This window comes from Cupressus sempervirens, chromosome 5, assembly GCF_028749045.1.
Source record: "Cupressus sempervirens isolate cs-2001-9-10 chromosome 5, ASM2874904v1, whole genome shotgun sequence".
NCBI classification, from domain to species: domain Eukaryota; kingdom Viridiplantae; phylum Streptophyta; class Pinopsida; order Cupressales; family Cupressaceae; genus Cupressus; species Cupressus sempervirens.
This window is the reverse complement of record NC_143122.1, coordinates 225694077-225719289: the sequence shown is the minus strand read 5'-3', so window position 1 is coordinate 225719289 and position 25213 is coordinate 225694077. Positions and strand designations below refer to the sequence as shown.

The 25213-nt window shown below is 36.2% G+C and overlaps 1 protein-coding gene across 3 annotated transcripts in view; it reads right to left on the bottom strand.

Annotated features, from left to right (window-relative positions):
- LOC149555253 (uncharacterized) overlaps nucleotides 1-24333 on the bottom strand; it is a 59067-nt gene extending 34734 nt beyond the window's left edge. Inside the window, exons 1-2 of one of the 3 annotated variants that reach the window (XM_089829368.1) lie at nucleotides 24182-24333; nucleotides 16568-16709 (exon numbers count right to left, since the gene is read on the bottom strand). In XM_089829368.1, coding sequence (XP_089685494.1) covers nucleotides 16568-16683 — 116 coding nt within the window. In that variant the 5' untranslated portion in view covers nucleotides 16684-16709; nucleotides 24182-24333. Of the gene's footprint in view, nucleotides 1-16567; nucleotides 16710-23858; nucleotides 24022-24181 lie in introns of those variants that run through there. The other 2 variants (XM_089829369.1, XM_089829366.1) reach the window with 2 other exon arrangements.
- Nucleotides 24334-25213: the final 880 nt, after the last annotated feature.

The window sequence follows — 25213 nt, the reverse complement described above, 5'->3', positions numbered from 1 at the left end:
ACCTTTGTCTGTCCATCAGTCTGTCAATGGAATGTAGAACTAAACCTTAATTCCATATCCATTTTCTTCCACAAAGTCTTCCGGTAATAACCAACAAGCTTACTATCTCAATTAGAGAGAATACTCCTCGGCAACCCATACAATCTAACCCTCTTTGAAGAAAACCTCTGCAACATACACTACATCAGAAGTCTTCTTACACGATATGAAATGTGTCATCTTAGAAAATCTATCCACAACAACAAATATGGAATCATACCCTCTTGTTGTCTTAGGTAAGCCAAGAAACAAATCCATACTAATGTCACTCCAAGGTCTCTTAGGAACAAAAATAAGTGTACACAATCCAATATTCTGGCTTACTCCTTTTGCAACTTGACAAATTCCACAACTCTTTACAAACTTCTAAACATCCTTATACATCTGTGGCCAATAATATTTGTCTTTAAGAAAGCGCAATGCCTTATCAATACCAAAGTGTCCAGCTAATCCACCACAATGCTTTTCCTAAATCAAATCAACTCTCATAAAACTTCTTCATATACACAATTGAATCCCTTTGAACAACATACCTTCTTGAATAAAATACTCATCATACTTACTCGGTTGATCTAATAGATTCGGTGCTTTGCAATTTCTCCATGCCTCAAAAAAATCAGGGTCAATATCATACAACTCCTTCATCTCATCAAAGCCAAGAACTTCAACCTTCATCTTGGTCAACAAAGAACGTCTTCTACTCAATGCATCTGCAACATGGTTAGTGACTCCACTTTTATGCTTTATCACAAATGTGAACCTCTGCAAGTACTCAACCCACTTCATGTCTTTGATTCAACTTATGTTGACTTCCCAAGTGTTATAAAGCCTTATGATCAGTATACAACATGTCTCCACTTCTTCAAGGCTTGAACAATAGCATAGAACTCTTGATCATACACAGAATACTTCTTTTTAGCATTATTCAACTTTTCACTAAAGAAAGCAACAGGTTACCTTCCTGACTCAAAACAACTCCTATTGCACTATCACTTGCATCACATTCAACTTAAAATAGTCTCAAAACCCTTATCAGCTCCATGTGTCCACTTGAAATCCTTTTTATCTCCTCTCATTGTTGCAGTCATAGCATTACAAAAAAACTGAAATTCCTTATGAACTTTCCGTAAAACCTAGCTAAACCATGAAATGATCTTACCTCTCTCACATTCTCGGGTGTAGGCCATTCAAGAATTAATTTAACCTTCTCAGGATCCATCTTCAAACCATCAGTTGAAATCACAAATTCCAAATATACAATCTCCTCTTGCATGAATGAACACTTTTTCAAATTAATCAATAATTTATCCTCCTTCAATCTCTACAACACTTGTCTACTATGCTCAAGATGTTCTTCTTTAGTCTTACTAAATATCAAAATGTCATCCAAATAAACAATCATAAACTTACCCAAGAATCCCTTTAGAACCTCAATCATCAACCTCATGAAAGTACTTGGTGCATTAGTCAAACCAAAAGGCATAACCAACCATTCAGACAAACCATCTTTTGTTTTGAAAGCAGTCTTCCACTCATCACCTTCTCTAATCCTAATCTGATGATAGTCACTCTTCAAATCAATCTTGGTAAAGTATTTTGCTCCACTCAAAAAAAAAATTATGTCATCCATTCTCGGCATAGGGAACCTATATTTCATTGTTATTTTGTTAATAGCTCTAGAATCAATATACATTCTCCATTCTTCTTAGGTGCCAATACAGCAGGTACAGCACATGGACTCAAGCTTTCTCTGATTAAACCTTTCTACAACTCCTCTTGCACTTGCATGTTAAGTTCTTCATTCTCGGTAGCTGTCAATCTATATGGTTTTGACAAACTCGCTCCAGGAATCAGATCCATACAATGGCTAATACTCCTTACTAGTGCTAAACCATCAGGTATATCTTCTACAACAATCTCCTTGTATTCATTCAACAATTTCTCATTTTTTTATGGCACTCAGTTTACACTGTCATCTTTTACTATCACTCGGTCAATACTTTCTCCTCTCGCTTGGCCAATACTATATTCTGTCACTCGGCCATTACTATCACAACTTAGTCCTCTAAGAATCACAACAAAGCAAACTTTGTTCTTCTTCATGTCTTTTTCAAATAGTTTCCCATTAACCATACAAACTCTAATATTAGTACGATTTACCTCATCTGGAACTTCAATCAAAGGCAACAATGTTTTCTTTATTCCATTCAACCAAAGAGTATATTGATTCAATCTATCATCACGTATAGCATGTCTATCATACTACCAACGTCTTCCCAACAGAATATGTCAACAATCCATAGGCATAATATCACACATAACTTCATCAAAGTAATTTCCAATCTTGAATTCACAACACATTGCTCACTCAACAGTAACTTATGCTCATCTTTGATCCATGAAACATGATAGGGTTTAGGGTGTCTCAACCTCTACAACTACAACTTTGTAACCAGCTCCTCGGATGCCAAATTTGTTGAACTGCCATTGTTAATGATCACTTTGCAACATTTCTAAGCCATCTTACATTTGGTTTTGAAAAGTCTCCTCCTCGAGATAGGTTCCTCATCAACTCTTTCACTACACAAAGTTCTCCTTACCATCAAGTTTTCTCCAACCTAAGGTCCACTCGGTGAACTTTCAAGATCTCTTTGAACCACTGCATTTCGGCCATTATTACCTTCAATCTTCCTTCCAGGGTTTTTACATTCGAAGGCTCTTATGTCCTTCTTTCCCATATTTAAAACAAGTACCACTAAACCCTCCTCTTCCATAACTACCTTAGTAAGAGCTACGTCTTCCTCGGTAAGAACTACCACCTTTCCACTCAGCCTTGCCTTTGTCTTCATTTCCACTTGATTTTGCCCTTATCTTGCACAAAATTGTCAGATCCACCACTTTCTTCATAAGATCTACCTCTACCACTATGAAATGCTTCTTTGTCAAGATCTCAGCTTTCAAAGCATATTGGTAAGCTTCTTCCACACTATCCAATTTCACAAAACTGATCTCATCTTGAATTCCAAAGCGCAAACCATTCAAGGACCTTGCAACTTTCTCAACCTCATCATCAACATATCCATATATGATGTCCAATCTATAGAATTCCTTAGTGTACTCCTTCACATTCATGTCCTTTTGTCTCAAATTTTGCATCTTCTTCAACAGGTTCACTTGATAATCAGCATAAAGGAACTTCTTCTTCAATTCATTCACCATCTTCAGCCGAGTTCATATCTTTTATTTTCCCTTCCTTTGTCTATCAATTTGCAAATGCTCCCACCAAAATGAGGCATGCCCTTTCAACTTAGTAACAACTATCTTCACCTTCCTATTATCAAAAGCGTCTTCAAAGTCAAAGAATTTATCCATCTCAAAGATCCAATCCAACAAAGCATTGGTGTCCAATCTTCCATCATAACTTGTCACTTCAACAGCAAGCTTTGAATGTGCCCTAGACAAAACTTGCAATAATCTTTCCTTATCAGATTCCACCTCGGGTTCAGAATTAAGGTTGTGCTCCAACTGCTCCTTCATCATCACTAACATCATCAAGATGTACTCCTCTCCTCTAGGTTGTCTCCACAGCATCTAATCTAGCTGCAATTTGTCTCAACATGTCTGTAATAGCATTATCAGCATTTCCTCTACCACAAACCATCTTGAATAGGCTCTAGCAAGATCGTAACCCTCTGCAAGTTATAGGTTAGACTCAAATCTACCACCTTACAACCAAGATCAACTTGGGTTCTATGCAATCCAATCTCCACAAGGACAAGCTAAGCTCTAATACCGCCTGACGCAAGGGAGGCCAAGTAATTAGGGTCAAAGGCACACCTAACTATCAAACCAACTTGTTGACTAAACACAATGGAAGCAAAACATAGAGAACAACTCTAAGGGGAGAGAGAGAGAGAGAGAGAGAGAGAGAGAGAGAGAGGAACAGCAATATCTTATAATTCGTCAAATGATCCACAAACATGCCCCGCTGTAAGGCCTTCCGAGTTGCTGCGAACAAGAAGTTTTACAAGTTACAATCGAGATCCACAATCTTACTGCAAAATCCAGCCCTAAACTTGATCCTCTATGATCATTCGACTCCTCAGCCAACTCTCTCTAAGAACTACCTTAACCTAAGCCTAGACATCTTTATTTATATTTGCCAAAATGGCATACAAAAGATTCTAGATCTTCACATTAGAGAAGGTTGACGACATAACGGTCTGCACACATTCCAATGCACGATCCTTACATTAAATGCACAACTTAAAATAAATCGACAAGCCGGCTCACAAAAGAACCAACACACAAAGAAATTTGGCCAAAGAAAGACCTAGACACAACTGAGCATCATGCAAAAAGAAAACCAAATAGGCTCAGCCAATATAGCACTCGGCGAATACTAGCACTCCGCATGCACTGGAACTCAGTCAACACTGGAACTAACTTGGTTGAAGTTGCAACTTGGCCAACACAAAAACACCAACTCAGTCAAAGCTGCAACTCAGCCAACACTAGAACTCAACAAAGCAAAAAAGACAAGCAGGATAGAAAAGCAATCCAAGATGCTCCTGCATCAAGTTGACTATTGTCGAAGTTGCTAAGTTCAAATGCAGTGAACTTTCCTATCAAGGCATCAAATGATACCTCCATATTGCCTATGGTTCTCAGCTCTTGAATGGCTAACACTCTTATGACACACTTGGGTAGCAAGGTTGTCAACATCTTGCTCATGCACTCATCTTCTTGTATTACTCCTCCACATGCTCTGATGGCTAGCATGATGTTCATTATTTGCTTCCCATAGGCTTCAATCTCTTTGACTTCTTACATCCTCATGTCAACAAACTTTCCTCTCAGGCTTACAACTTTGGCCCTCATGACATGTGTGTTGCCACCATGGATGACTTCCAACTTCTCCCACATTTTGTATGTTGTTTCTAGTTCTCCATATCTTTATACTCAAAGTAGGACAAGGTGCTTACTAGAGCATTTGTTGTAGTTGTGTGTATCTCCTTCTCCTTCAATTGATCTGCGCTGAATTAACCCACTAGTTCAATATATTTGACCTCTTCATGGGTCCAGTAAGCATCTCCAAGAGTCTTCAGATGCAAACACATTTTCCTACACCAAGAGTTGTGTTTTCCCTAAAAAACTCAAGTGTATCTTTTTTGAACATCTTGATCTTTTCCTCCAGTTGTTAAACACTTGTCTCCCGAGGACCTAGGCTTTGATACCAATTGTTAGTGGGGCGGTGGGGGAGAATCAGTATACTTACTAGTTTCAACCTTTTGTCCAAAATCACACTTCACACTTATCTACAGGTCAGTGATATCAATAACTCAACCAATCAAGATTAATCAAAAACAAAGAGCATGAAAATAGCAATGCATAACACGGTATTTATCTTGTGGAATCCCGGCTAGGGTAAAAACTACGATGTTGAGTCGATCCTCACAAAGCTTGTACTCTTCTGAAGTGCAATTGGTCAAGAGCTTATCTGTGTCAGAAGATTACAAAGAAACTATTAGGTGCCACCAAGTTAAGGGATTTTGATGAGACCTATTAAAATCTTGTCCTATTAGGAGCAACCTGGTTAAAGGACTTTAGAACACAAGTTAATGTGTTACCTTGATATGGGATTTGTACAAAGAACCTACTAGGGTTTACCCTCAACAGGATTTATTGTTGCAAAGGTAAGTAAACAACAAGGAATTATCTAACAAATAGTTACTGTACTTAGCTTGGAATATTTCCTTCTTCAGCTCTAAAGATCTATCTAGAAACATGCTCTTCCTTCTCTTGGCTTTGCAATCTATAAACCTTGATCTCTTGTGTGCTTGGCTCTTTTTTCTCTCTGCATGCAATAACCTTGTGTTGTTCAGGCTTGCTAGCTTCTCCTCAGCAATGATAACTTTCTGAAGGTGACTTTGCTCTTATCACTCTTCTTCAATTCCTTGAGATTCCACTTAGCTCGGCTCTTCTAGCTCTTCGGCTAATCACTCGGCATTCTAACCTTTCCTCATTTAACTCCTTTTATACTTTCTTTCAGCTTTGCTTGGAAATCCTAATTTGCGAATTTTGAATTTGAATTCTTATCCCTACTACTAGCTCAACTTCTCATTGCAGTAGTGCCCCACTCTTATCAAATATAGTGTGTTCATACAAGAGTCACAGATATCATGTCTCATTGATGACTTCCTAATGTTGGAAAGAATTTTAATTTGAATTCTTTCGACTACTCCTCGATTCCTTCCCCCATCACCATTAAATATGATGTTGAGTGCACTCTTTCCCTCTTCATGACTAGACAGTCATGGGTATCTTGATTCATGCTCGCCTTGTTGATCTAGCCAATCCAACTCACTGGTTTATCTGCTTACCGCTCCGCTTTGCCTCTTGTTGCTTATGTGGACTTCACTTAGCATACTTCGTCTGAGTGGATCGCTTCTATCATCATCTTTGTTGGGCTCACACATCTTCTCTACACTGATCACCCTTGTGAACTGGAGTCGCACAACAATGTGTTTGTAGGTCATTCCTCTCTAATGGTCTTGGTTCTTTCGTATGTGTTGACATCAATGACAACACCTTTGACTCAGCCTACCAGTCAGGTTACCGGTCAATCTTCAAGATACTTAAGCCAACAGGCTTGAATTGACTTCTACCCCTTGTTGATGTGAGTTTTGTTCCACAACATGCATAATCAAATACTTAATGTTTTGAGGAGAAACACTCAACCCTCTCTTGATATAAGATCATGTCTCATGCTAAGCTTGCAAAGTAAGATCATGAAATAAATTCAAGGTTCCTTTAATTGTGGATACTCACTCAGTGAAATAATGTGATATGTCAATGATCACTTAGGGACTTACGTTATTCATTTAGCGGATATGAACTCTTGCACTTCTAAAGATTTGTTTTCACAATGTACGAAGAAAATATATTTTGACTTTCCAACTTCAACTTAAGCTAAACTACTACTTCTATTCCTAACTATGAATGCAAGGAATCATGGATGAATTGGACTCTACTAGATGTAATTTAATCAACGACTCCACCCACTTAGTGCAAGCTTCTAAGAAACACTTGAATGGTTTTCAAATCAATATCTCCTCTCCAATCCCATCAAATGGATGCAAACTACAAGTTCAACATCAACTAAAAGTGCATTCAATTATCAGCTTACCACACAAGGCACTCCTGCCATCAGGAAGAGGCCAGCGGCCCAAATACGTTTGAGTCAAGCAAGTAAACATCGACAACAACTTCCATTCAACTAAACTACTTCAATATGAAAAGAAATCTACTCCAAATGAAAGATTGATGAAACCATGCAACACTACAAAGCAATATTGAGTAATTCACCATGAAGATCCAACAAAGAATTACCAATTACTTTGACAAGCATTATAGCAACAACTTCATCAAGTCTCTCCCTTAGCTAGTCTACCCTAATATCCTAGCCCTCTACTACGTCCAAACTCCTAAGCTAATGAATTAAAAATGAGAAGGCCTAAGCTAATGAATTACAAACGAGAAAGAAATATTGAGCCAATTCCTTTCACAAGCATTATAGCAACAACTTCATCAAGTCTCTCCCTTAGCTAGCTTACCCTAATCTCCTAGCTCTCTCCTACTTCCAATCTTCTAGTGAATTTTATTTTGGGTGTATGGGGGCAACATAGTATGTGAATCATCTGTCATATGTTTGAAACAAGAAAGAACATCTATTACATTGAATTTAAATATTTTCTTCTTGATAGAATCTACTCTGTGAGCTGTTCCAATCATCTTTGAAGCTCATCTGTCCACTTTATTTTTGCATATGATTGTTATAAAGTCTGAATTTTATTCATTCATTTATCTAGAAACGAATGGTGTTTGGTCTTCCTCTTGCCCCTCTATGGTAGAAAGATTGAATAGATGGAATGTTGGTCATTTCTTTCTTTCTTTTAGTCAATCTGAAATCGCATCCACACCATATTGATGGGTGAATGTTAGCACACCTTTGTGTCTTCCAGTTAAAGACATAACCAGTAATTTATTCAATGCATATTAAATGAAGGGAGTTGTATCTTCCAATTTAAATTCAGGGAGCACTTGACATAATAATTGCAAGTGACTCAATTGTTACTTGCAGATTGTGCCTTTTGGTTTAGGCATTTGTAATGTCCCCAATTTTAATAAAATACTTTAAATAATAATGGTCCCAAAAATTAAATAATATTATAAATGGACCTTTAATTATTAAATAATGGGGCCAATTTTTTATTAATTATCTGTAGGTGCTTGCCATGTCGGCATACTTAGTAAACCTTCGGGAGTTTATGTTGTATCGCTCAGGCCCACTCTTTATTTTATTTTGTTGTAACTTGTCGACCTGTAGACGTTTTTGTAATCCTTTGGTCCTTCGGGAAGTTTCCCTGAAGCCCTTTATAAGGTCATCTTGTAGGTTGTTTTAGATATGTGATTTGGATTATTTCTATGTATTTGCGAATTCCTGTTGGAATTCTGGATTGTTCACCATTTCGGAAGTGGAAGATCTTCCCTACTTGGCTTTCCAATTTCGGTGGGATTCAACCTCACCCTATTCCATCACCTATAATACTTTGCTCTAATCTAGCAAATTGGAGTACCATCTTCATTTGGGAATATAATATTTTGTATATCGTCAACAAATTGTTACAACCTTGTGTTTGGCGTACACATCTATATATGGTGGATATTAGATGTATTTATTGGATTATATTTGTTTCCACATCGTTGGCTCACACCTCAAAGTAGAGTACTTCTTCCAATTTGTGGAGTTTCCCTAGGCGTACCATCTCACATCACTTCCCCCCCCTTTGGCACAACTCTCCCTCCATACTCATCGTCACCATTTTCCCTCCACTTCCATATACTGTACTACCTCCCTCCATACTCCTCCCTCCATCCACCATACTACCTCCACTATCGTCGTAATCCTCCATCTTCCATCTTCCATCCACCATCCTACCATCTGTCATCCGCCATATGCCATCCACCATCTGCCATCGGCCATGTGTTACATCCCAAATTTTGCTCTAATTTTTAATTTGATCATAACTGTTGGTTTAACGAATTATTTCTTTTCATGATCATGTGAAATGAGTTAGTTATTTATATATGTTGTACTAACTGTTGATGAAATGATCGGTAACCTATAACTGTTATTAGATGATTAGCAATTGTTTGATTTAAAATAGCAATTAATATGTTTTATTTTGGATTACTATGGAATTATTATTATGATGAAAGTGTTTTCATGGGTGATTACAGAAGAAGATTGAAGAGAGGGGAAGCATTGCTAAACGGGATCATCGGAATGGGATGTTCGTTTGGTTCAGTCATCAGGATCGGCTAGCATGACCTTAGACTTCCTTGGAAGGGATACGATGACTTGACCACATGTTACATTATGGGACCCGCATGAGCTATTAAGGAAACAATATAGGAAAAACATAAAATAATCTAATTTAAAATATAATACATACCTCAAGAGATCTGTTTATTAATTTTTATCATATCATTATAATAAATACTTACATACGAACACAAATATAAAAATGAAATGGCACCAATAAATTATAGTAACATAATCTAATGATGTCATCTCATCAATATACTTACCTGAACGTATATAAGAATATATTATAATAAATGAAATTATAATCTCTTCAACTCCTCTTTACAATTTTTCTTTATTTCTTTTCCCTCTTCATTTTCTTCTTTTTTTTTAAATTGAATCAATGATTGGAATTCGAATGGACTTCTTGAAACTGATAGAAGCCGAGAAGCCATGGCTAGCCTTTAAGACAAGCCATGAATCAACCAAAATGGTATCTCTCATTCCATTTTTCTGCTAAGTTTTTCATTCCTTCCAAGCTGTGTGCATACATTCCTAGCCAAATCCTTTCATTCCATCTGCTCAAACCAACATCATACTATTCTTCCCTTATTTCTACCAACATTTGCAATCTCCGAGTCGAGCCTTAAATCAAGTAGGCGATACAAATAAGCCAAGTAGGAGTTCCGGCCAAAGGACGGGAGGAGCCACATCCAATTGAAACCTGAAGCACATACAACCTCAGGTTATGAATGTTTGCCTTCGAATTTCATACTTCTTCTTTTCTGAATATAAATCTAAATGCAGCCAGCTATACAATGTTAGGACTGAGATTACTACATGTTACCTTGTTGTTGGCCTTTTGCAGTTTTTCATAGAGTCTCATTAAGATCTTCTTAGTAATATCATTGTAATTTGAAACACCAATTAAGAAATCGAATAGTAGTTGTAGGATCTTTAAATGATTGTATGAACCATCATCAATAACCATGTTATCATAATCCCCGACATAAAGAACAGAATGCTCTTAATTTCCTTAACACCTAGGATTCACCGGCAATGAAGCCATGAAATGGTGAAGAGGTGTAAATAAAAACAGATTGTTCATAATCTTTCATACACCCAGGATTCACTGGCAATGAAGCCATGAAATGGTGAAGATATAAAACAAAATGATAATAATCTTTCAGGCACCTAGGATTCACTGGTAAAGAAGCCATGAAATGGTGAAGAGGTTGAGTTAACCTGCAAGAACCAAGAATGAAATCAGATATGAATAACTAAGTAATGAAACACTTAATAGCTCATGCTGTCCCTGTAATGAAACACTTAATCAGATATTAATGACTAAGTAATGAATATTAGATAGTCTTTTTATTTCAACTAGAGTGGTTAATTGCCATCTATATTTGAATAAGAATATGTATACTTTCAGTTAAGCATGATTTCGGTTAGAAAGATAGTTGTTGCTTTATGTTTCAGCTGAATATGATTTCAGTTAGAAAAGGTTAAATTGTTTACAATGGATATGTTTCTCATTATATCAGCTGAACATGAAAATACAGTTGGATTAGTTAATAGTTGGTTTTACCAAATATTAATACAGTTATTTCCTGTAATTGTTAAAAGAAGTCATTATCATGTGAAATGGAATCAGTTACTTTGTAAACATTAGAAGATATAGATCCTAAGATGTCTTTGGTTTGGTTATGAAAATTCATTTGTTACAATCTGCCATCTGCCATCTTCCATCCACCATCCAATTCCTTCTCCGTACGGCCATCGAGTTCCCTCCACATACAGCCATCCATTTCCTTCCCCGTACGGCCATCCATTTCCTTCCACGTACAGCCATCTAGTTCCTTCCACGTATGGCCATCCATTTCCATCCACACATGGCCATCAAGTTTCTCCCCCATACAACCATCCAGTTCCTTCCTCGTACTGCCATCGAATTCCTTCCCCATAATCTTCTTTCCACCGTACGGCCTCCTTGCCTCCACTCAATACAATTACAAGCAAATTGGTTGTCACACAGGTTTCTGGGTTGTCGGATAGAATACCAGGCATTACAACATTCATGAGTCATTTCAAAAGTGTTTTGTGAAATGACAAATCTGTTGACCAACAGATTTTTGGCGACTCTATTAGGGAATCAAAATCGAAGGCCAATGCTCAATTTGTTTCCCCAATTGTTTATGAAGCATTCCAATATGTGCAAAGTTGGTGACTTTGTGTTATACTAGAATATCTCTTGGTAAATGAAGCCCATGGCCTTGATGACAACTCAACCATGGTAGGCACATTTTGGCCCTTTTGCTTTGTCTCACTACACAGCCATGCCTGCAGGCTCGAGATGATACTTTCCAAAATTCACCGGAGAAAATAACCAAGATATCGATAGCCACAATCGAGCATTTAATCTTGCTTGTGGAATTCTTAGTGTTTCAAAAGATGTCTTTGTTCATCTTTTTGTTGAATCTTTGTTCATCTTTTTGTTGAATCCCTTGTCGGTGCTGCTGCTATTTGGTTTCAGCATTGAGAAGATGGGTGTATTACCAGTTGGGATGCATTGGAAATAAGTTTCTTGCAAGGTCTAAACCAGCAGTGGATGTGGGCTACCCATTATGTCAATTTTTCAAAATTCATAGAGGAGAAAATGAGGAAATAAGAGACTTCGTGGTCCGGTTTAGTCAATCATTAGCAAAGATTTCATGAGCCGCCCAGCCAGGTGAACATACATCCGGAAGTCAAATTCCACTTAAACAGAAGTTATGTGATTTTCAAATGGCTTGAAGAGAAGTTGTTAAAATCTGTTAAAATTATCACTTCAGTGAAAATCTTAATTTATGATATATATATTCTTAGTCAAATTCTTGTTAGTGATATTCTTAAGATATTATAATCACTATCACAGTGAGAGAATATATATTGAGTAATGAAATATATGTAGATCAGAAGGTAGATAGCAGTCTGCTTTAAAAGTTCTAAGAAACTGTTAACACAACAGAGATCAAATCAACATTGAATGGTAGTAAGATGCTGCAATATATAATTGAGGAAACACTGTAATGTATCCACCGAAGACTGATGTAATTTATTTGTTCATTGGTGGTTATTGCAGTTTGCTTGAAGGCATATTAATATAGGATGGGGAGTGACTCCACCGTGGAGTCACGTCCCATCGGGTACGTGGCTCCCGGTGGGAATTAAGTTGAACAAACACCCAAACGAAATGCCAGTCAACCAAACATGTTGTCGGTCAACACATACAAGCATGCGGTCAACAAGGAAGATGTTCAATCAGTCTTTGAATTATTATATTATTATTATTGCATACTATTTTGAATATACAATATTTCAATAATTATATGTATATGTATGTATGTATGTAGAGTATATTATGCATTAATAATAATAATAGAATATATTGAAAGCATCATTAAAATATATTACACAAATATATTTACATTTTCAATAATATTTTATCCTGATTGAACTAACACTTTAACAGAATTGAAGATGATTTAATATTATCAAGATGGTTTCAGCAAAACAATTTTCCAAAAATTTCAGATGAGATTAAGACACGAGAAATTTATACTTTGTAATGCTGATTTCTAACAAATGGTTGTTATGACTTAGAAAAGAAAACATTGGTTCACAAAGAACCTTTAATTCATATTGCACAGTTGGAGAAAGAACTATATGATTCAGAAGAAGATGAAGAATTGTGTGTGCCACCAAAGGTATCAGCAAAATTTATTGAGGAAAAATCCCTTGATAATACAGCTCAAGGTTGCATTCACAGATCCCGATCAGCCAAGAAGCTTTAAGAATAAATACTTTGAAGAAAGCTTGATTCATTACAATGCATTGTTCCTACCAGCTGAATATGCCGAAGATCAAAATGTAAGAAATAATCCTCTCTTTGAGTTGTATGATTCACAATCAATTGGTGAAAATATATTTTCTTCTCATCACGAAGGCTAACTGGAAAAATCTTACTTTGACATTGATTTCAAAGATAATGATAGTTCTGAAACAGTATGGTGTGAACAAGAAAAGGGAAATCATATAGACATTGAATCTAATTATTGGGGCTGCCATAAACCAGCAAAGAATAACTGTGCTCGTTTCCACTAATGATTGTCTTCTTGAGAATATAAAAGCTATTCCTTGTATGCAAATCATGGATGACCATTTTTCAGCTTGTAAAGAAGAAAATACCCTAGTAACATATAAAAAAGACCAGCAAACTGAAATGACTACCGAAGAAGAGTTGTTAGCTCCTTTGCTCAATGATGATTCCACATTTAAAAAAGTTGATACAGCCTATAGTATTTCTTATTTTTGCCAAAGTGAAGTTGAATTGGATCAAGCTACACGGGCAGATTTCTCCCCAATGAATGGCTCTTCTTTTTCTGGAATGGCATGGTGAGAAAAGGGAAATCATATATACATTGAATCTAATTCGTGGGGCTGCCATAAAGCAGCAGAGAATAACTGTGCTCTTGTTTCCACTGATGATTATCTTCTTGAGAATATAAAAGCTATTCCTTGTATGAAAATCATGGATGACCATTTTTCAGTTTGTAAAGAAGAAAATACCCAAGTAACATATAAAAAAGACCAGGAAACTGAAATGACTACTGAAGAAGAGTTGTCACCTCCTTTGCTCAATGATGATTCCATGTTTGAAAAATTTGCAGCAGATCATAGTAATGAAGCATATGATAAAAAGGGGACTTTAGGTCACAAGGCTACTCATTGGAGCATCCTGTATATGGTGAATCTTTGATTGATCCTCCTATTGATCTTGAGTTGGCAGATGCTTTGCAAAGATGCATGTCTTTTTCACAGCGGCAATTAATTCTCCCAGTCAGTGCATGGTTTTATGTGAGTCACCCTTAACTTTATTTATTTAAGGGGGTTTTCCCTACTTGTACATATTGTCAATAAGTTTTTGGGTTTTGACTTTTTTTGTGTGGGTTTGGCATCAGTTTTTGGCTTGTTGGTTTTGCTCTGCTCCCCTCCCCCTGTCTGCAAGCAGCTCCCTGTGGTTAGCCTTGACTTTATCTTTGCCCAATGAATTATAGCACAGATTTTAACCAGAGAATCTGGAGTTTCTCCACTTTTCGCAAGAAAAAGCAGTCCCCAAACAAAGCCAGTTGTTGGCCCACTTATAGTGCCCCATTTTACAATTTGTGAGTCAGCCCCTTTATTTGTATGTCATGTCTCCATAGACATTTTCCTCCTTAAATCTGCATGTTAAATCATTATAATTTGCTCTTATGGTGATTGAAGGTTCAGATCAGTAATTGCAATCAGATAAGTCAGCATTTTCTTATGCCCTAGGTGGGAGAATTTGTAATGGTACTACTGCTGATATTAATAATATATTAACTGAACTTTGTTGCTGGGTTTTTCCTCCACAAGGGAGGTTTTCCCGGGGTATCTTTGTGTTCATGTGCATATATTTTGTCTATATTCTGAGTTTTGTTAATTCTGATCACTAAAATTAACATAATAGAGCATTATAGTATTTCAATTACAATATATACTTGTATTTTGTAAGGCATATTCATCAATCCATCCTAATTAGCCATATTATTAAAACCAAAGTAACGAGACTCGGACCCGGCTCTGACTCGACAAGGGCAATTCGACTTGTGACCCGGCTCGGACTTGGTCATGACTCGGCAGTGACTCAGTGAGTCAGGTTATATTAATAGAAATACCTTAGAGAAATATAAAATATTTGATGACTTGGCGGGTCAGGGTCACGGGTCATTTTGACCCAGCAGGGGTAACCCAACTCGCCAATCCAGGTGACTCGCGGCGAGTCTTGTTACTATGATTAAAACAGAGGACAGAGATAAGGCATTGTGTTTCTATAATACAACTGTATTAAGATTATAACCTTGTAAGATAAGGTAAGGCCTGCAATGGAATGGACTGTGTTACAGCATACAAAGGCACTGGGTAAGGCCTGCAGGGGAATAGGCATGGGCTACATCATACAAAGGAACTGGACAAGGCCTGCAGTGGAATGGGCACAGCTTACATCATACAAAGGCACTATCTTGCAATGGATAATCCACAATTGGTAGAGGAAATTACAAAAAGGGGGAGTGGTGAGCCGTGAGACCACTAGGCACGCCAACTACATGAAGCACGGGGCCAAGGGGGACAAGGTTCCACTCTTGGGCCTAGGGTTGGGCAAGGGCACCCTTTTGCAATCTTCCAATTCACCTTTAGGAAGAAAACACTACTCGCTGCTTGATCAAGACTGAAACTTTCTTTATCAAGTTATAAATGTATAAGATACATTATACTACACTAACAATATATTTAGCCTATAAATGTATATTTGTGCTCTCGCTTCCTTTCTTTGATGTTGCAGGACCTAAACGACAAATTATCTTGTAAAAAGGCATTTAAAGTGATAAAGTTATATCTCTGACCATCTTGCAATCCTTATTTTAATGGAATTTGATACTGGGGCAATCGACTGGGAAATAACAAAAAGGGCACATTACAGGAATCTTTGGAATACACGCATAGTTTTTTCTGCAATCCTATGATCTTGCCTTTTAGTATATCCAACTGAACCCCAAAGTGTTGTCATTTCAAAGAAATCTCACCATATCTCTTTGAGCAACAGGACAACACTAAAGCAGGAGGTTGGTTGTTTCTTTTTCTTTGGGTCATAGAAAACATCTTGAAAGGGTCACTGATATCTCCTTCTCGTTAGTTTTCCTTTGGGCTTGTTTTTGCAGGGCAAAATTTCCCCTTGTCCATAGTTTTTTGGCTAGGAAAAGTCATATAGTTGTATAGTTCCTGAATGTCCTCATATAGCTACTGTTAGTAGAAGTGTTGTCACATTTGTTTCCTTCCATGTGAAACTAGACCCCCTAGAATCAAATTGAATATTGACATAGTTGTGTTATATACTAAAAATTGGATATCACCTAAGATATTTTGTCTAACGATATTATTCAAGGTTTTCCAGGGACAAGTGAAACAGCTAAACAAGATGGGTGTTTTGACATGTAGAAAAAAAAAATCTTGGAGGAGTTGAATTATAACACAAATATGAAAATAATGACAGAAAACTCTAACCAAGTGACGAATCAAAATCATAAATCTACTAACCTGAAAGGCTTTGGTTTCAATGTTGTCCAGGGTTCTCCAACCCTTCCAGAGGATGACAGTAATGATGACCGGACATTGTTGGCTAATGGTGTGAATAATCTTTTGTAAATTCCCATACTCGCAGCTGCTTTTTCTCTTCCACCTGCAAAAGCTTAAAGTTAGAATCTGATTGTGAATATGGCAGTTATTAATTCTAGAGATCCAAAGTGTCTGTATACTTACAACAGATGATCTTACAGAATCAAAGTGTCTGTGTATACTTTCAAATGAAAATTTGAACAGAATAGTTCCCTGCCTAAAAACGGATGTTTTGAAACTTAACTTTCACTATTCAATTTTTTTCAGACTTCTCTATTTCTAAAAATATGTTCAGAATGTCAAAAAATTAGTTTAATTTGTTGAGTACAATTGATGAGGGTGGAATATCTTCAAATCTTAGGACTTATGGTCTGGTCACATTCAACTCCTAGGTGACTTTAACAGAGTGGATTATTCTCATATGCTTTTGTCATTGGTTTGGTTGTGTATTTAATAAACTTAGGAGAAAATACTTGTTTTCTGTCAATTTATTACTCAACTAGCACTTGCACCAACGAGGTGCAAGGGTTGCACCAATAGCAATTAATATTAGATTGTGTACAAATTAAGTAAGAGGTGTACATTTCTTCGTAACAATCTGGGGGAAAAATTCTAATTTGTAGCATCTCTTTCGAAAAAGCAAATCACTATAGTTATGGTCATTTTAATTACTGCATGTTGGGAAGATCAATATTACATTGGCCACCGGTTGCCTCCCTTTATTGCAAATTAAGGCTTTAAGCAGTGAGAATCGAATATTCTCTCTCTTTTGGAGCAGCCTTGGAGGAGATATGTCTGTGAAGACCTGTCAGATGGATACGAAAGCATTCATTTGTGTGCTTACTGGAAAAATGCAAAGCCAAAAGGATTTTATAGATTAGATTTTAGAGGCAGGAGGAAGGTAGTCTAGGGTCTTGATAATGACAAGAGATCAACACTCCTGGCTCAGCAGGGGACTATCAAGAGTATCATTTTAGAAACTTCGAAGCATTTATTTTGACAAAAGTCCTTAAATTTCAACTTTCATCATGACATTCAACTACAAAAAATCCTAGCTTGTCTTCACGTGAACACCAATGAAATGACAAACCATGTCTATTTTCTAATAGATTGTGGAAGAAATTAGAATATGTTAAGACTACAATTTAACTCAATAGAGACACTTTGTAAGTCCACTCCCATTAACATTCCTATAAACCCAATTTTATTACAGACTGGAGTTAAATGGATGAAAATTTCTAAGTTTACTTGGCTTTAGAACTTTATAAATTTAACTACTATGAGTGTCAGGAGATCTTCACGCACATTGTAGGGCTGTTGGATTAAAATTAAGCAATGTCCCCACGGGGTGGGGTTCCTTGAACAGCAGCTGCATAGCAAATTGATAATCGTTTTGAACTAGTTTTCTTAACAGAAAATACTGCAAAATCAGACTGCCCTCAGGGTGCCACTTCCCAGTAAAACAATGAGTCTTGTGCTGCAAAACATTTGCAAACATTCCATTCTTCTACATTTTTTAATTTTTGTATGTAATGTCATTCAAATTGGGTCAATTTCGCACTCTGTAGGATCACGTCCATAATTCCGAGAGCGGTCCTAATAGCAGGATTCTAAATTGGTGTGGAAATTATTTTAGTTGTGACAACTGAAACCAGCAAATCTGGATAAAAGAAGTCGAACAAAGGGTTTTCTTTAGCATGCACAGTGAATATCCACGATCCTGAAGACAATGCGTAGCTTGCTACTTGCTACGAGGACCAAAATCTCTTGCTATGGCGACACAGCATACAGTTCTGAATCCCTCATCTCTACCGCACGGAGAGACCTTTACCGCACGGAGAGACCTTTGCCCAAAACAAGCGTGTACAAAAGATGGGTGCAGAGGCATGGTGGCTGGGGTGGAGGCAGAAGTGGGGGTTGGATCAATAATACACAGCTAAAAAATTACTTGCCTACGTAGAAAATATGCATACCTGTACTGTGGAAAAATTTCCTGAAGGTCTCCCCTGCTTCTCTGAAATGCCTCACCCTGGGGGACACTGCTATTTGGAGTCAGTGTCACAAAAAAATATTATTCTACATTTTTTTGGGTCTTTACCAATCATTTTGATTTTTGAAATTGTAGTATGATGTTTAGTGGCTATCAAATTACATAAATTGTTATTAATTTATCATTTTAAAATTTAATTATAAAATCAATACATTGTTATAGTTAGATGCAAGATTTTTAACTTGATAATTTCTATAAATACTTTTCTATGATTTGATTGAATGAATCATTTTAACTCTTATATGGACAGAATTTCTTGGATTGTAAAACATGATAGTTTTTAAGAATTATATTTTTAATAATGTGATTTATATCATTTTAACTCAGATTGTAAAACATGATACGACTTTTAATATTATATTTTGCAAATTATTTTTTTTCATTCAATTAAAAATATTATATATACTTATATTATACAATCTTTTTAAAATACTATTATATATATATATACTATATAATATTTTTATTAATTTAAATATTCTATATACTGTTAAATGAAAACTAAATTTATATTAAAACTAATGGCAAGGACAGCCATTATATGCCACTTGTTAGTTTCTGCTCTAGTCATAATACTATTGTATCGGTTTGATGCATAAATCTAATTGTTTCAACCAATCATATGTGAGTATTTTTTAAACATATAAGTTTATTCTAAAGTTTATAAATTTGATATATTTTTAAAATCTTAAAAAAGCCATTGATCTTTTACCTATTGGTTGTTGGGAAAAAGGGTAAGGAAAAAATTCAAATTTATTAGAAAAAATAGTAAAAATTAGGCGTGGCTGCAGTGCTTGACGCCTTCCCTACCTACTCTGCTTTTTGCATGCTTGAGGCTTTGTCCAAAAAACCCTACAGTATTATATTGAACATTTTCGTGGCATGAAGGTAAGAATTCTCTGTCCTTGCTAGATTTTTTGAATTCTGATTAATGATATTTCAATTGAACTATATATTTCTCAAATTGAGTTAGAATTGATAGGAGCGATCTTCTTTTTGGTTTTTTACAACCCTAAAAACGTGGTCAAGAATCCAGATAGACTTGTGGGAAGACATGGACGCTCAATCCTCAAATATGGTCATTCTTTCTCGGCTGAATGGGAATGTCCCCTCCTAAAAGCCTAAACCAATCATCATAGTGGGGCTGGATAGGATATATGTTTGTATTTAATAAAATATTGTTAATACCACTGCTTTAATACAAACATTCTGTTCTCAAATCTCTCTTCCCCTGCACAGTTAGTTTCCAAAAAATGAAGACCTCTCTCAAATTTTTTCTAAGAGATTCTTAAAGAAGGATGTTGTGCCCTACTTTGCGCACCTCTACGGTAAAGCATATGAATACTCCCTTGATTTAATTAAAATGAATTTCTGCATATGTCCTTAATTTTTTGGTATTACAAGAATGCAAACCCTAGAGGTGTGTATGAAACAGTGGCATTTTCCAGACATTTTGGGGACAGCCTGGATCAACAATGAGAACATATTTATTCCCATTTAAAATGGATTTGTTCTATTAACTCTCTCATTTCTTTCTTAGGATAATTCACATGCCCAGAGTAAAGTCCTTGACATATCCATAAAATCAATGTCTTTCCAAAAAACTTCCAGAGGGAGTTTTGTTGCTGTGTATACCCAGCTACAACTGATTTCACATCTGTGATTTTTTTATAACCATATATACACTAGAAATACTAGTTTCTGAGTCTGCCACGGGCAAGAAAATTGCAATCATAAGGTTTGAATTAACTTAGGCAAAGAGATCACTGTAGCAGAGTTTATTCCATCTATAACAGGAAACTTGTAAAATAAGAACTTGATCTTGAACAGAAAGTCGCAATACTAGAGCTCACCCATATCTACTATAGAGTTTAACTTGGACAAGAAGAATACATATACTAAACCTTGAACACATCTAGATACGAATTAAAAATAATGAAATAGGACCCATCTCAAGACAAGAATGATACAGTAACAAAGGCCCATCTTGAGACAAAGATAATACTACAAATGTGATCTATGTTTGTGACAGTGAAGAGACCAGATTGGGTCCCATCTTGTGAAAAGGATGTTATGGAGACTACATTGGTAAATTCATCATTAGGGAATGCAATGAAGCAACTAGTCCCCATCTGGAGATAGACATTTTCATTATCATAAGTAATTATGAGGCAAAGTAGTAGTTGTTTTATTTTTCTTTTACCAGAAAGAATTGGCAGGTTAGCCTAGCAGCCCAGAAGCTTCGCCCTTTAACAGGGCAAACCACCCCTACAACCTCTCAAATGATGTGCAATGTATACCTTACTAGTTACTACACATCACATTTAAACTAGGAAGCAAAATTAGTATTAGCAATGAAGTGATAAGAAGCTAAATATTATGTTGAGTTGGAAATAGTTCTATGTTAGTATAATGATACTTTGAAGGCATCATAATCAGTTCATATGGAATTGCTTGCCTTGGTTATTGTTGCTAGACTGCTCATATTGTCACCTTTCAGCTGCTATATTCAATATGTTCTCATTGCTGTTAAAAACCACTTCGGATTCAAAGTATTTCGCCAATATACTTCAAGTTCGTGATGCTAGCAAGACTAACGAAGCTTCCCTGCCCACAAAATTAATTATTCAATTTATTTGCAAAGCTTAGAAATCAGCTTAGTAATGCACAGTATGGATGTGTTTATTTGCTTATATAAAATCTAATTCTAAATATTGTATTTTACTGTCTTCCACGGGTACACTTCCTTGGGAAAAAAAGGTTGTTTCAGGGGATGGTGATGTCCCATGCTCTCAATGATGGCATAACAGTGATGAAAATCCCCCCATTATCCCCTCAGGCACCACCACCAAAGGGAGCAGTCACCAAAACAATGCTGCAACACAGAGAATGTCCTTGGCAGCATTCCCCTCTTCGGAAGCATTCCATGCTGCCCAACCATCCCCAGGATGGCCATGAAACATGCAAACATCCTGCAACCAACCTGCAGACCGGAGGGCATCCCAATGCACCAAATGGTCCACAGTCACAAACAATGATTGTTTTTAAAAACAAGAAAAATTTAAAAAGAAATACCCTAAAGGGACCCATGCACTCTATTGCACATTTGTTGTTACACGAAAGAAGAAGAGAGGGAGTCCTCTGCAAAATGCTTAAAAGAAAAAACCATTTAACATCAAAAATAAATTAAGGTGAATGTATAACAAAGGTCCTTCTGGCTTCAAAGGATTTAATTTGGACTTGGTGGTGTGAGAAGCAGAATCCTATAGGTTGTTCCCTCTCAATACTCAAGACAACTGCCTTCAACCCCTACTCCTCCGATTTTTGAAAGCAAAAATTGAAATTGTTTTGGGCTACACCAGATTAGATCCCAAGTAATTGAATTCTTTTTTCTTTTAGATTCATGCTTGTCAAGACAATCTCAATCAGAATTAGTGTTAATATGTTCATAGTCAAATGGTTTTAAAAGTAAATATGATGATTACTGAGCACTGAGGATACTTGGGATTAATACATGTGCATTAACACTGCAACTCGTAGACACCTTTGTCAAGTTCCATTTTCTAGTGAATCCCTTACTTGGGAACATGCTGAAACTCCTGATTGATATTGAAAAAAACCCACTAAAATGTGGCTGGTATTGATGTCTCTTATTGTATCCATTTAATGAATAATTACGTATCCTTGTACGATTTTTTTCAGACTATAACTAGCAACAGCTATTAACATCTTTGCTAACAGTAACTGCGGAAGCAGTACCAGAATTTGCTTGAATTGGTTACAACATAGCTTACATTGAGACATCGAACAGTGCAATAGCTGATTCTACGAAGTCTACAAATGGAGCCTGGGATGGAAAATGTCATACACCAGTACAACTTAATATAAATTTCAGTTTTTCTTTACTTGTATTTTCACATAAATGATGAGTTACAACTTAACTACTTTGCGTAATTTATTTTTCAAATACTGATTTTTGTTGGCTGTACCCATGTTATTGCCAAATTTTGGAAATAAAATTGCCATCCCCAAAATTCATTCATCCCCCTACACAACCCAACGACTATAGAATACTAGTGTTTTGTAAGACACTTCATAAGATAATAACTGACAAACAATCTTATATACTTAGATGTCAGGAGATTTCCAACCTATGCAACCTAAAATTATGATGCTTTCTTCTATTTATTTCAGCTAGCTTATTTGAGAATGTCTTGTGGATTGTGAGTGTGTTTGCTGAGTGTCAGATTTCTTTCCTGTAAGATATTAGATATCTTGAAGTATCAAGCTACGCTTAGGAATTCAGATAATTTCCATTCTTTCAACTAGATACCCTGATTAATCACATTCATCCAGCTAGCTACCCTGTCCAACCTTTGACAAAGTTCAGAGCATACTATTACTCATACACTTCTCCTATCCGACCTAAAATATTTCATAGGTCTTTCAACTAACATGTCTTGACATCTCTCCGACAAGCCTCATCCTTTCATTAAGACTAACGACTGAGCAGCCAACGCTATGTAAAAATGTGAATGACCCAAACTACCCTTAGCAAGACAGGTTGGAATCGAATAAAAATAAGTTTGATGAACCAGGCAAACAATATTTGTGAACCCAATGTGAAATAGACTTAACAACCTGGGTCACTTCAATTCTCCCCGTCCAAAATCTCCTACTAAAGGTACTTCGCTCCATCCACCATCTTGCCTAACACTTGCTTGCTCATTGGTTGGACTTCACGATTTGGAGGTTTGTGTGACCCATCAATTTGGACTTCACGATTTGGAGGTTTGTGTGACACATCAATGCCCTGAGGGATGGACCATGAGAAGGCACGAAAAGGAATACCGGGGGAATTTCTGATTGAAATCAGCTGAATATTATGAAAATTTTCGATCTTCTTCAGTTGGAAAAAATCTAATAATTTAATCTATCACTACATATTCAAGGAAGCTTAAATACCTCCTCTTGACAAAGGCTACAATCAAATAAAAATTTGTCAGTGCCTTCCAAAGCACCCCGTTTTGGTGTTTTGTTATTCATTTCCATTCGTCGTCTTTCTTCGTTGTATAGTGACTAAATTCAGCTATCCAACTGTCATTTCTATTCGTACATATTAAAACAAAACCCAAAACATTTTGGAACCAACAAACGTACTACCTACAGTATGAGACGTCGAAGCACTAACTAGCATTATCTGTTGTCTCTGCGCCCGTGAAAAGAAAGGGAGATATGTAGTTAAGGCCACAAAATCTAATATCCCTTTATCAACTGTTGCTATCCAATATTTAGGTCAACTTAGTCACTGCGTTGAATGATCTATATTCAAATTTATATCTATCTTTCACTCGCACGGGCACTCTGTGAAACTACTAAAATGTGTTCGTGAATAACACAAACTTAAAACTGACTGTCAAAATAAAAAATGTGAAGACACAAATGAACCAGCAATATAAAGCAAAAAGGGTCGAAAGGATTGGAACCTTGGCCCAACTTCTAAAATTGTTGTATCGGCTTGAGATTTTACAGAATTTGGAGAAAAACTCCGTCGACAGTGTCCCGACCAAACGAGTAATTTGGCTTCTAATAATCTAGGATTTTCGATTATGGGCAGGTTCGGATTAATGAGTGTGTCCAGAGTAAGTACAGTTTTTTAATTCAGATAAGGTTTTTGAAAAAATTTAAATTGGGCATTAGGGGAGGGCAACGAAGCATTGTGATTGGCCCTACTCAACAACATTTTGAGTAGATTACGGAAGAGTTTTATGTTACGGGAGGAATTAAAAAAACAAAACATATAGAGGTTGTTAAAATAGTAATTGATTTTATTTCTAAGCAAATGCTTTATGGGAGTAATTAAAAAATAAAACATATGGAGGTTGTTAAAATTGTAATTGATTTTAATTCTAAGCAAATGCTTTATGGGAGTAATTAAAAAATAAAACATATGGAGGTTGTTAAAATTGTAATTGATTTTAATTCTAAGCAAATGCTTTATGGCTTGCATATTAGGGGGAAGAGTTCTAGTAGTTGTTCAGGCTAATTTCACGTATCAAGATCTCCTAACTTGTAAGTCACAATTTTATAATTTTTTTGGTCTAGTTCTTAGGTGATTGAAGAGCTTAAAATTAAGGTTTAGGTGTTTCAGCATTTGCGGATCTCTTCATAGAAGTCATGGAGTGTGAAGTGGTCGAAAAAGTGTCATTTCAAAACACTCACTGGAATCTGACACATATACCCCCAGTGACCATCATGTTAAAGCCCGAATAAAAAACAAAATATATCAAATTACTAATTGGTTTTGTGTCAATGAATAATCAGTTTATAACGTGAACCTGTGTTGATAGTTGTGTGTTTCATTTATTTTATTTATAAATTGTTGCATGTAATGTGATAGAAAGAAATAATTAAATGAAATGGTAAAGAAATTGTGTACATTGTCAATTCAAAAATTGGTTTGTGTTGTTCTTTTTGTGAATGTCTAAAGTTTCTTCCATTTTTTGGCTTTAATATTA